This window comes from Petromyzon marinus, unplaced genomic scaffold (genome assembly GCF_048934315.1).
Source record: "Petromyzon marinus isolate PM22_M1 ecotype Great Lakes invasive population unplaced genomic scaffold, UKy_Petmar_22M1.pri1.0 PM_G_Scaffold_9, whole genome shotgun sequence".
Classification (NCBI taxonomy): domain Eukaryota; kingdom Metazoa; phylum Chordata; class Hyperoartia; order Petromyzontiformes; family Petromyzontidae; genus Petromyzon; species Petromyzon marinus.
The window spans coordinates 240,735-253,980 of NW_027423046.1; the positions used below are offsets into that span (position 1 = coordinate 240,735).

General features: G+C 50.2%; 1 protein-coding gene across 4 annotated transcripts; it reads right to left on the reverse strand.

Annotated features, from left to right (window-relative positions):
* Positions 1 to 2,039: 2,039 nt before the first annotated feature.
* LOC142921772 (uncharacterized) lies at positions 2,040 to 10,089 on the reverse strand. Of its 4 annotated transcripts, XM_076063088.1 has the most exons (8): positions 9,881 to 10,089; positions 7,540 to 7,679; positions 7,320 to 7,397; positions 6,194 to 6,286; positions 5,915 to 6,020; positions 4,964 to 5,130; positions 4,270 to 4,512; positions 2,040 to 2,796 (listed from the first exon to the last, which is right to left on the reverse strand). In XM_076063088.1, exons 2-8 carry the CDS (start codon positions 7,628 to 7,630, stop codon positions 2,636 to 2,638), a joined length of 939 nt encoding a protein of 312 aa, XP_075919203.1. In that variant the 5' UTR covers positions 7,631 to 7,679; positions 9,881 to 10,089; the 3' UTR covers positions 2,040 to 2,635. The 4 variants fall into 4 exon arrangements, with proteins under 4 accessions (XP_075919203.1, XP_075919205.1, XP_075919204.1 ...); XM_076063090.1 differs by lacking the exon at positions 7,540 to 7,679 and having other exon boundaries at positions 9,881 to 10,088; XM_076063089.1 differs by lacking the exon at positions 7,320 to 7,397 and having other exon boundaries at positions 9,881 to 10,088.
* Positions 10,090 to 13,246: the final 3,157 nt, after the last annotated feature.

A 13,246-nucleotide genomic window follows, 5' to 3' on the forward strand; every position in this document is an offset into this window, starting at 1 on the left:
CGCAGTGCCATTTGGCCTGGGGGGGGGGGGGTGCCTGCCAATTCCCTAACCCTGAGAAACCGTGGAGCACCCCCACGAGGGGGCCTCTCGGGTAACAACTCAGGGCAGGTGCCCCCCCCCCTCCCCATGAGGCCCTACTTGAGTGTGTGTGTGTTTAGGTGGGGGGGGGGGGCAGGGGAAGTGCTGTGATGGGAGCCAGGTGGCTTCTCGGTCGCAGCAGCACAGCGACTGCCCCGGTTTCGACGGAGCGGCTTCTCTGTTGTGGCACCACAATGGCAATTGTCATCCCGGCCGAGGGGCGCCTGACAGCGAGGGACATCCGTCGCTTCATTACTGAGAACTTCCCCTTCTATCAGAACAATGACAAGAAGCGGGGAAACTCTGTCCGTCGCTGCCTCACGTTTGAAGACTGCTTCGTTAAAGTGCCCAGAAGGCCGGGCCGGCCGGGCAGAAGCAATCACTGGGTCGTGGACCCGGCGGCTGCAAACATCTTTGATGACGGCTCGTATCAGCGCAGGAGGAAGAGGTTCAAACGGTGCGGTGTGGTGTGGGGTGAGTGGGCGAATGACTGGATGGGTAGGTGAGTGGGTGGGTAGGTGAGTGGGTAGGTGAGTGGGTGGGTGAGTGGGTGGGTAGGTGAGTGGATGGGTAGGTGTGTGGGCGAATGACAGGGTGGGTAGGTGAGTGGATGGGTAGGTGAGTGGGCGAATGACTGGGTAGGTAGGTGAGTGGATGGGTAGGTGAGTGGGTGGGTAGGTGAGTGGGTGGGTAGGTGAGTGAGTGGGTAGGTGAGCGAGTGGGTAGGTGAGTGAGTGGGTAGGTAGGTGAGTGGGTGGGTAGATGAGTGGGTGGGTAGGTGAGTGAGTGGGCGAATGACTGGATGGGTAGATGAGTGGGTGGGTTGGTAGGTGAGTAGGTGGGTAGGTGAGTGGGTGGGTAGGTGAGTGGGTGGGTAGGTGAGTGAGTGGGCGAATGACTGGATGGGTAGATGAGTGGGTGGGTGGGTAGGTGAGTGGGCGAATGACTGGATGAGTAGATGAGTGGCTGGGTAGGTGAGTGGGTAAGTGAGTGAAAGGGTGGGTGAATCGGTTGGTGGGTGAGTGGGAGGGTGGGTGTGGATGTGTACTGTGATGCATCTGCCAATTGTCTCAAGTGAGTCAACCCATGGCATCTGGGTCTGTCCCGTGACCTGTCAGCGAACTTGGCCTAAGCTCCGTGGTGATCTCACGGGTGGTCGGGGCATTTAAACTGGAGCATGATGTTTATTTTGCTCCCCATAGAATGTGGAGATTTTACGTGGTAACAACTTCTTTAAACACCACCGAGGCGTCGTTAAGCGTCTCTTTCAAACCGTGATAGTTTGCGAACGGTAGTTTCCCTTATCTCCAGATATATAAAAGGCAAAGTTGTGATTATGTGTGTCTGTTCAAAATGTTTAGCGTACTTCCCGACATGCAACAAACTTTAAATTTGCCATGTGGGTACTTTCCAGACTGTACACCGTGCAAACATTATAAAAATACACTTTTAGCTTCTATTTTAGGGGGGGAGGGGATCTCAATAATGCATTTATTTTTTGCACGGCAAGTGAGCTGTGACATCAAATCTGTCACGTGACCCGCGCACGTGGAAGCGTAACGCATTGTAGTGTAGCGGTTAGCGTTGTCTGTGTGTGTCTGTGTGTGTGTCTGTGTGTGTCTGTGTGTGTCTGTGTGTGTGTCTGTGTGTGTGTGTGTCTGTGTCTGTGTGTGTCTGTGTGTCTGTGTGTGGCTGTGTGTGTGTCTGTGTGTGTCTGTGTGTGGGGGGGGGAGCGGTAGTGTAGTGGTTAGCGCTACGCTGCGCTACGAACCCGGCGACCCGAGTTCGATTCCCGCTCACGGCCACCACCGGTGACGATTATTTCAACCGGTCCTGGGCCTCCCCTAGGTCGACTCAGCCTCAAACGTGTAAATGTTGTGGTGTGAACATCGGGAGACAAAGGCGGCCGGACGTGGTGAATCCAAGTCCCGGGCGAAGCCGGGTAGTTAAAGCTCGTGCTGTTATATTCACAATCAGATGTTTTTATTTCGACTCGAGGAAAATCGGTGAAATCGGAAGCCAACGATAGGCCCCAGTTGTGGGCCCTTCTTAACCTGGTAACAAAATAATATTCTTAATCAGTGATGTCCTCACCTAAGCGTGTGAGACGAGACGGACGCACAAGACTCTAGTCTCCCTTTGCTGTACATCACTCACAGAGCACCACAGCGCCCCCCCCCCACCCACCAGATCCACAACAGCGTTCGCCCCGCAAGACTAAGGCAGCTTCTCCCTGCCTCAGCTGGACCATCAACAACGGCAACATTTGTGTCAACAACAGCAGCAACAGCTAACTTGGCGCCTTTATCATTACGTCTTCAGCACGGCAGCAGCAGCACGGAACAACTTCAGGGCATGACTCAGTCGCAACTCGCGTTTAAAATCGTCACGCAAGACGGCTCTCCGCGAGACGTCGCGGGCACACGGCGAGTTACTTTTTTCCCCGAATAAAACTCGGGACAACGTGAATGCGTGGAAACGAGAAACGATGTCGGAACGCAACGGGGCATCGCAAATCGTAAAGATTTTTGCGAGAGCGAGAAAGAAAAGCTTCCTTCTAGACGTCGCCGCCGCGCGCCAACGACGGCACCAGCGCGAGCAGAAGCGCCGTGGGCCAAGCGGCACCGGGGCAGCAAGACGCCTTGCTGGTGGCGGACGCCCGCCCCGCTGACGTCGTCACCACTGACGTCGTCGCCGCTGCTGATGACGCCATCGCCGCTGCAAAGGGGCAAGCGGAGAAACGAGACGTCAGTCGCCATCGCTACGATGAGAGCAATGTACGAGTACCGGGGGGGCCTCCTACAACCCTCCGCCTCCTCCTCCATTTCCACCACCACCAACAACACCAACACCACCAACACCACCAACACCAACACCACCACCAACATCACCACCAACACCACCACCAACATCACCACCAACACCACCAACATCACCACCAACACCACCAACACCACCACCAACATCACCACCAACATCACCACCAACACCACCACCAACACCACCAACACCCCACCACCACCAACACCACCACCAACACCACCAACACCAACACCACCAACACCAACACCACCAACACCACTAACACCACCACCGCCACCACCTCCTAGGGGATGGAAGATTTGTTGGAGGTTGTTGGTAGTTGAGACTGAAACCTCTTCCTCACTTGTTCACTCAGCCACTCACCCACCCACCCAATCACTCATTCAGAGAGACGATCCATCACACTACGTTTAAAACTATTTGGTAAATTAAAACGCCGACTGTCACATCATCGACGTCAGGTGCCCGATTGTAACTCCTCTGCGGTGAGCGGTGGACCACCACCACCACCACCACCGCCACCCGCGTGTCAACAACGCTCTTTGCCAAAACAGCAAACCCCTGCCCAGAGTTGCGATGCTGAGAATCGTTTTATTGTCAAAGCGTTATTTTATCTCCGTTTGACCGCAAATTGGTTGACTGCCCTCGATGTGTGCACCTCCATGAGTCCATGGGAGCCTTTAACATTTAAGTCTATGGGAGCCTTTAACATAGAAGTCTATGGGAGCCTTTAACATTGAAGTCTATGGGAGCCTTTAACATTGAAGTCTATGGGAGACTTTAACATTGAAGTCTATGGGAGCCTTTAACATTGAAGTCTATGGGAGCCTTTAACAGTGAAGTCTATGGGAGCCTTTAACATTGAAGTCTATGGGAGCCTTTAACATTGAAGTCTATGGGAGCCTTTAACATTGAAGTCTATGGAAGCCTTTAACATTGAAGTCTACGGGAGCCTTTAACATTGAAGTCTACGGGAGCCTTTAACATTGAAGTCTACGGGAGCCTTTAACATTGAAGTCTACGGGAGCCTTTAACATTGAAGTCTGTGGGAGCCTTTAACATTGAAGTCTGTGGGAGCCTTTAACATTGAAGTCTATGAGAGCCTGTAACATTGAAGTCTATGGGAGCCTTTAACATTGAAGTCTATGGGAGTCTTTAACATTGAAGTCTATGGGAGCCTTTAACATTGAAGTCTATGGGAGCCTTTAACATTGAATCCAAGCATGAATGGAGCAAGCACTTGGGAACCCGAGCAGCCAATGGAGATTCACGGGGTGGCCAGAAACCAAGTTTTTTTAAAACCCAGGACTTTCCGCGCCGCCGATCTCATTGGGCTGACCACGGCCATTTGCATCGTCAGGGTGGTACCTGGCGAGGTAGCTAACAGCTCGTCGTCGTCATCCTCGCCATCGTCAGCACCGCCGTCACGGCCGCTACCGGCGTTGGGGGCCGATGGCGAGGACGTAGAGGCCTCCTTGCCATCGTCCTGGCCCTCCTCCTCGTCCTCCTCCTTCTCGTCCTCCTCCTCGTCCTCCTCCTCGTCTCCCTCCTCGTCCTCCTCCTCGTCCTCCTCGTCCTCCTCCTCGTCCTCCTCCTCACCGCCCGGCGCCACTGTGGGGGTGGTTGTGGGGGTGATGGTGGTGGTAGTTAATGGTGGCGGTGGCGGGTGTAGCGGTCTACACCGCGCTACACCGCGCTACGAACCCTGCGAACCCGAGTTCGATTCCCGCTCACGGCCACCAACACGCGGTGACGATTATCTGAACCGGTCTTGGGCCTCCCCTAGGTCGACTCGGCCTCAAACGAGCACCCGGCGCGGTGTGTGGCGAACATCGCCAGCACCGGGGAGACAAAGGCGGTCGGGCGTGGCGCCGGCCACCCGCCCCCTCGTGCGCCGTGCCGGCCTTCACAGGCGCCGCTCGCTAACGGCGCTCGCCCCCGCGGCCTGTTGAGGCTACACGGCGGAGGATCTTCGTCTTCGACGGCGGCGGTTAATGGCTCGGCGCCGGATCGGAGAGGGATTCCGGCCGGCGGGTTTGTTGCCGGCGGCGACTTTGCTCACCTTCGACGGAGAGGTGCGCCCGCAGCTGGTCTGTGTTGAGGTTGTTGGTGGCGAAGCAGGTGTAAGTGTCCGTGTCCTCGCGCCGCAAGTCCAGGATGCGAAGGGTGCCGTTCTCGAAGATCTGGAAGCGCTCGCCCTCAACATTCAAGCTCCGGTAGTTCCTGAACCTGGCGGTGCGCGGGAAGGCGTGGGGGGCGTGGGGGGCGTGGGGGGCGTGAACCGTTGCGGTTTGACGGCGATGCCGTCGGGGGATTTGAGATCCGGGGTCGGCGGCTTCGGGAGACGCGGAGGCGAACGTCCCGCGGGACGTTGGAGCGGCGAGGTTCACGCGGCCCTCCGCCGCGTTGAGTGCCCCTCTCACTCTCTTGCTCTGAGCCACGTCCGCGTGGCGGCCATCGACAGTCACCCAACCCCACCCCCGCGCGCGCGAAATTATAAATGTTAGCCTATGGGAGCCTTTAACATTGAAGCCTATTGGAGTCTTTAACATTAATGTCTATGGGAACCTTTAACATTGAAGTCTATGGGAGTCTTTAACATTGAAGTCTATGGGAGTCTTTAACATTGAAGTCTATGGGAGTGTTCTATGTTGAACTTCTTTCGCTCCGTACGTGGCCAGCCATGCAAACCCGCTGGCGGCATTCACAAAACAGACTCAACCCCCGTACCTCTGATTAGCACGGTTGGCCACGTAGGGTGCGAAAGAAGTTCAGGGCACGTACAGCCCTCGCGACAGGGAGCGTCGAAGCGCGATGACGGTGTGCCGAATGAACGAGGAGCCTCTTCGTCGTCAGGGCTGTCGTTTGCGACATGGCCGGGTAGCTTCTGAAAAACAGCTGCACGGCTCGGTGGGCATCAGGCGGTGAAATAAACAAAAAGAGTCTCCAGCGAGCGGAGAGCGAGAGGAGAGGCGGAGAGGGACGGACGCTCAGGCGCAGCGTTCGGTCTCACCACAGGATGGTGGCGGGCGGCCACACCGAGCACTCCATGTACACCGCCTCTCCCTCTCTCGCCCTGTACATCCTGTCTGGCTCCGTCAGCATCGACGGGGGGCTGGCTGTGTGAGGCGGTGGTGGGGGGGGCAGAGACAGCGAGCGGGCAGAGGTCGCTCCCGAGGGTGGGGGGGGGGGTCGCTCCGGGCCGAGCAAGTACTTGCAGTGCTGCACCTTAACAAACTGCGTACTCAACTGGGCCCTGTACGTGTGTGTGTGTGATGTCGCAACCGTGCACCTTTCCGTCGTGTGTCCGGAGGTTGCTGCTTTGCTGCATACACCTGATGTGAGCTTCTTTGGTACCGTACGTGGCCAGAGATGATAACCGCAGCTGCGGGCGAAAATACAGCAGAGTGTTAGTAGGGTCTCTGTGTGAGTAGTGTGTGGGTCTCTGTGTGAGTAGTGTGTGTCTCTGTGTGAGTAGTGTGTGGGTCTCTCTGTGTGAGTAGTCTGTGGGTCTCTCTGTGAGTAGTGTGTGGGTCTCTCTGTGAGTAGTCTGTGGGTCTCTATGTGAGTAGTGTGTGGGTCTCTGTGTGAGTAGTGTGTGGGTCTCTCTGTGTGAGTAGTGTGTGGGTCTCTGTGTGAGTAGTGTGTGGGTCTCTGTGTGAGTAGTGTGTGGGTCTCTCTGTGTGAGTAGTGTGTGGGTCTCTCTGTGAGTAGTGTCTGGGTCTCTATGTGAGTAGTGTGTGGGTCTCTGTGTGAGTAGTGTGTGGGTCTCTGTGTGAGTAGTGTCTGGGTCTCTATGTGAGTAGTGTGTGGGTCTCTGTGTGAGTAGTGTGTGGGTCTCTCTGTGTGAGTAGTGTGTGGGTCTCTCTGTGAGTAGTGTCTGGGTCTCTATGTGAACAGTGTGTGGGTCTCTGTGTGAGTAGTGTATGGGTCTCTGTGTGAGTAGTGTGTGGGTCTCTCTGTGTGAGCAGTGTGTGGGTCTCTGTGTGAGTAGTGTGTGGGTCTCTGTGTGAGTAGTCTGTGGATCTCTGTGTGAGTAGTGTATTGGGTCTCTGTGTGAGTAGTGTGTGGGTCTCTCTGTGTGAGTAGTGTGTGGGTCTCTGTGTGAGTAGTGTGTGGGTCTCTGTGTGTGAGTAGTGTGTGGGTCTCTGAGTGAGTAGTGTGTGAGTCTCTGTGTGAGTAGTCTGTGTGTCTCTGTGTGAGTAGTCTGTGTGTCTCTGTGTGTGGGACCCAGACACTACTCACTCAGAGACCCACACACTACTCACACAGAGACCCACAGACTACTCACTCAGAGACCCACACACTACTCACAGAGAGACCCACATACTACTCACACAGAGACCCACACACTACTCACACAGATACCCACACACTACTCACACAGAGACCCACACACTACTCAAACAGATACCCACAAGTGTTTCGAGTACTCGGCCCCGCTTGAACGTCGAAGTGCTTCGTTGAAGCTATCATTTGCAAGAGCCGGGGTGCTTCTGAAAAAAAAAGAGCCACGAAGCTCAGTGGGCATTGCCTGGTGAAGTCAAAAGAGTCGAGTTTAGTCGATGGCCTTTAGTGGGAGTAGCGTTGAGAGGGGGCATCGTCTCAAGTGGGGTAGCGGCACTGTTTGCTACTCACGGTCAAGGGGCAGGGCGAAGGGGTTGTGACGGTCGCCCAGCACAACGACCAGCAAGGCCACTAAACGGGTGGTGGTGTGGAAAGTCTCCATGGGGGGGGGGGGGTGACAGATGGTCGGCCTGGCGGCTTCCTTCACTTGGCTAGGAGGGGTGAAGGGGAGGGAGTAGGAGGAGCAGTGGGAATGATATTTATTTAGACTGCAAGAGGAGGAATCCAAAGCGCTATGAAGCTCTTTTTTCACAGATGTCCAGCTGTGGCGCTGGGTCAGAAACATGACAACAAACACAAAACAAAAACACGGCGTGAGTGCAGAGTTACAGGAAGAGTAAAACAAATCACTTTAAAAAAATATATATACTAATAAAACTAACCAATGTTTAATCTTGCCACGCGAAGCACACCACCGTGCTACATAGCTCTTTTTAAGAAGAGACATTGGCCCATAAACGGTGAGCTGATATCAAGTGGACATTTAGGGCAAAATACTCTAAACGCGTGGCGTTTCTGAATGTGGAGGGGAAAAAACCGGAGGACTTTGGGAGAGAAATCCACGCGGCCGCGGGGCGCGAGAAACGTCAACTCCAAAGATAGAGCAGGGAATGTCAGGGTCGGTATCAAACCCCACGACCTCCTGTACACCAGGTGACAACCATGCCGGGTTAAAGACCTCCTCCTTCACAACGGGACAATTGGAGTCATGCCTAAGGCTCCCTCACTGATGGACACGTTCCTCCTGTGTTGAGCAAAATGTTTAGGTTCTCATCGTTTCGCAGAGGCTGCATTTTTTGCCACCGCAGAAAACGAACGTTGGGGGAAACGCCTCCTCGCATCGGACTCTTTGTTTTTTTTGCTAAAGTCACGTAGGTAAAAAAAAATCTATAAAATAAATAAATGAAAAAAACAACTCAATTAAAATCACGACGTTTCGGAGGCAGCAGCACAAGCTTCCGTCTTGAGGTGGAAACCGTCACGGCAAAATTGCTGCATCAGGTGAAGAGAACTCTAAGACACCCGAGATTGTATACAGGTTAAGGGGGGGGGGAGATAAGAAGGGCCGTGGGGGGGGGCTAAGTTAAGCCGCCTTCTGTTATGCTGCAGGGGGTTGGGGGGGACGGAGAGATGGCCGTGTGCAGGTTGAAGAGCGTTACACACATGAACCAGAGGCAGGGGGCAGTAGTTAAGCTGACAAACTGGTTGCCTTGCAGAGCATACTGCTGTAAACTATAAGGCTGCTAAAGTTTAACTTGGGTTTAACTTTATTTTTTTTACCTCTGCGGCATTACCGAAAAAAATCCAAAGAGTATGAATCCTTGCACATCACGAAAGCTTCAAATCTAGCGCCTCACATCGTGTTAGTTTGGCACCGATGTTCGTGCTGATGTTTTAAACTAGATCAATAAAACAACATTGATTACAGCCCCAGCTCAGGTTTTTTTTCCCATCAATGAAACACCCCCTGAAGTGAGAGCACCTTCCAGGATATAAACCAACACTGCCGCACGTCTGTCCAAGAGCTGTGTAATAAAAACAATTGAGTCGAAAAAAATGTCAAGCTGACAGGGAAAGGGGCTCCTGGCAACTGTGACCGCCAGCCAGGTCGATGTATTGGTAATGAGAATGTGCAATTTGTTTTATCCTTGGAAACACGGACTATGAATAAAACGAGATATTCTTAACTCTTTCGGTAAAGTCACATTGAAGGGAAACAATAAAATAATAAAATATATAAAACAATAAAAATTCTCACGACGTTTCGACCATAACACAAACGGTCGTCATCAGGTTGAAACGTCATGAGAATTTTTATTGTTTTATATATATTTTATTGTTTCCCTTCAACGTGACTTTACCGAAAGAGCTAAGAATATGAATTACCGCAGTTACGAAAGCTTCAAATCAAAATTTAAAACGAGATACTCGCAGAGTTTATGCTTCTGAATGTGCACTTGTTCAAGCGATTCACTCGGGTCTAAGAGGCAGACGCACGGTAAATTATTGGGCGCACTTTGTAAGCTCCTAAGGTAGACAAAGCGAGCTTGAACACGACGCGCTCGAGTGAAGTCTTTGAGCGACGCATCACCACATTGACACGCGTGCATCGCAAACAATTCAAGTTTAAAACACGCAGCAAAGATTCGTTACAAAAGCCTAGCGGCAGCCTTCAGGCATCCTTTGGAAGCTTGCTAACCCACAACATAACCTAGAGACCATCTTCCAGGTCTCTATGGAGACCATCGCATGACAGCGGCATCTGTAGCCGGCCAAAGTGCCGCCTCGGCCGGCTGGGCAATCTAGCCGAGACCGGTGACACTCCCGGAATAGGCCTCAACACGGCACTCACCAGCGCAACGCTGCGTAGGTGTCTGGGGGGGGGTCTTGAGCTATATCCTCCTTCGTGGTGAGGTTACAAACAAAGCAATGTCCTCGTGTGGTCGTGGTGGAGGAGGAGATTCGACGTTCCGTGCCTCGAATCACGGGCAGGCGACTCGGCGGGGCTGTTATCACGTGAGGCCTTAGCAGGGCGCTTTTATAAATCGTAGTGCGGATAGGCGAACACGCAGTGCGAGCGAGGCTCAGATTCTGTAGAATTGATAAACACTGCCCATAGACTCATCACTGCCCATAGACTCAACACTGCCCATAGACTCAGCACTGCCCATATACTCAACACTGCCCATAGACTCAACACTGCACCATAGACTCAACACTGCACCATAATAGACTCAGCACTGCCCATAGACTCAACACTGCCCGTAGACTCAACACTGCCCGTAGACTCAACATTGCCCATATACTCAACACTGCACCATAGACTCAACACTGCCCGTAGACTCAACTCTGCCCATAGACTCAACACTGTCCATAGACTCAACACTGCCCATAGACTCAACACTGCCCCATAGACTCACCACTGTGATCTCTACATTTGGGTCAAACTTAACATCTCTTAATGTTCGACGGCTTGTGCACCAGATCTTATTTATTCACGATGTACTTACAAAAAATTCCGCAGACTACCTACTGGATTTCCTCTCTGTTTCAAAGAACAAATTTGACCTCAGGTCTTCGCTCATTTACCAGCTTCACATTCCCTATTGCCGTACAAAAACTGGAGGAAGGGCCTTTGCTATTCATGACCCCAGGGTCTGGAATGCTATTGCCAATAAACTGCAACTTGAATCACTACCTATGAGATCTTCACTCAAAACTGCTCTAGAGGAGTTGTACACCCCTAGCTGCCACTGCTATTCAGTGGCCTAAAATATGGCTCTAGATTTTGGTGTTATAATTTATTCATGTAGTTTATTGTAAAAAATTCGGTCACACTCCCTATGATCACTGTTACATTGCATTTATGGCTTTTATTTTGGTGATTTCGAAAAGTTTTTTGGGTTTAGGCCATGTTAATGTTTATTGTAGTACGGAGTTAGACTGATGGCCTTAATCTTAGTTATCTACATAATGACACCTTGCCGATATTAACTATGTTAACCTATTTGTATTTTTTTTATTTTTAAATTATATCTTAAAGCTATTTTATATTCGATATTTATTAAATTTTATATACTTTAGCCCCTTGGTGTTATACTTTTAACCCTTATTATTATAGTAAGACTTGTTTAAAACTTATTTAAGATTTTAGATTCCTATATGTTGAATGTATGCACCATCCTGCCAAAGTAAATTCCGTGTCGGTGTGAACTTTCATGGCGAATAAAACCCTTTCTGATTCTGATTCTATTGTGGTTGTTGTTATTTGACTTGCATCCCACTGGGGTTTTTGCACACAGAGTTGGTGTACGGTGCTATTTCAGGAATATTTTGATATTTTTTTCCTGTATTTTCTGTTTGCACAGTCACATAATCATTTTAAGATGTTTTCTTGTTCATGTTTTTTGTTTGTTGCGGTTGCACCCGATTCAAGAGCCGAATGGCTCACAGGGCTATACCAAACAAATGAACAAATGAACTAAAATGAACTAATATCGAAAGGCACATTAACATAATTTATTCATACTCTAATTTATTTATTTACGGAGAAGCTCATTGTAGGAGGGTCGTGTCCCGTTCCCCGGAAGTGACGTCATGCCACCTGCTGCAGGAAGCTATCGCTTCCTGCACTGAAATCCGAGGTGAGAAATTCTCATTGCGATTGTGGTTGTTGTGGTGGTGGTTATGGTGGTTGTTGTTGTTTACCAAGGTAGAGCCTCGCTCTCTCGTAGGGATGTCAGTTGAGTAGCAGCGAGCATGGGAATCGATGTCCAGGTGGGAACTTTACAACGCGGGGCCTACCCACGCGCGGCCTTGCCTCCTGCCCTCGCCTGATTGCATTTACTTTAATTATCTCGCTTAAGTTTAATTTGTCTTCACCCGGCTCGCCACTTTGTAACTTTGTTTTATTGTAAATATTCACGCAGTTTTGATTTTCTTTTGTTACCAGGCCAAGCCCGCTTGAGCTGCTATACCGCTCTTGTTATCAGAAGCGACCTGCCCACAACAACACAAGGTGAGGCTTTGTCAACGTGTGTGAATGTTTTGACTTAAAACTTTGGTGACTGCAGGAATTAATATTCTTGGTTCTTTCGGTAAAGTCACGTAGATAGAAAAATAAAATAAAAATAACATAACAAACGTAAAAAATAGTAAATAAAGCAAAAAAAAATACGTTTTGATTGCAACATAAGTGGTCTTTATTTAATGTAATTGTATTATCTGTTATTGTTATTTTCTGTCCACGTAATTTTACAGAAAGAACAAAGAATACGTGTGTCAATGTCTATCGGTCAAAGACGCTAAACGGAGTGACGCGCAAACTCCAAATATACATCTTCTTTGGTTCTTTCGGTAAAGTCACGTAGAATGATAATAAAATAATAAATTGATAAAATAAAATAACACAATAATATTCTCACGACGTTTCGGCCACAACACAAGCGGCCTTCATCAGGTGAAGGGAGCGAGACTGTCTGGTAGGACAGCGCTGGAGTGAAAGAGCCACGTTCAGATACGGCCTTTAAGCTGTGTGAGAGGAACAAAGCGCCTTGACAAAGGAATTAGCATAGAATTTAGCATTGAAATGGCTGAATGATTAGCTTGTGACTGGTCACAGAAATAGCTATGTTAAAAGTTAAAGCATACACACCCGCAGAGGCACCCATTGTTAAAGGGATTAGCATAGAATTTAGCATTGAAATAGCTAAGTTAAGGCATACACATCTTGACAATGGAATTAGCATAGAATTTAGCATTGAGATAGCTGAGTGGTTAGTTTGTACCTGCTGCAGAAATAGCTACGTTAAAGTCAGAGCATACACATTCACCGAGGCCCTTAGTACAAATCAAACAGGAGAATTTAGCATTGAAATAACTAGGCGAATCCAGCATTGAAACAACTGAGTGATTAGCTAGTGACTGGTCACAGAAATGACTACACATCTGAGCTATTCACAGTACTATATAGTGAACCAATAAAAACTAAAATATAAATTACCTTCATGTTATCAATAAACTCTATATTCTCCAATCAGCTAAGCTACCAACAATAAGTCGTTATATATCACAATGCTATATGGCGAAAAAATGGGTGGATTCTTACCCTCAAATTTCAGCCCCACGGATAGCTACGGGTCCCGTTCAGACGGACGAGTTCGTCCATGGTCGGAACAGAGGAGGGGGAGAGAGACAGCTGCGAGGCCCTAGTATGCTC

Bases quoted from the DNA above. Each gene is read 5' to 3' on its own strand.
- LOC142921772 (XM_076063088.1), bottom strand. From the start codon at position 7,630: ATGGAGACTTTCCACACCACCACCCGTTTAGTGGCCTTGCTGGTCGTT. The intron at 4,513-4,963 runs GTGAGCAAAGTC...CCACCCCCACAG, and splicing joins GGCGCACCTCTCCGTCGAAG to TGGCGCCGGGCGGTGAGGAG. The intron at 2,797-4,269 runs GTACCACCCTGA...GCCCCTTTGCAG, and splicing joins GCTGTTAGCTACCTCGCCAG to CGGCGATGGCGTCATCAGCA.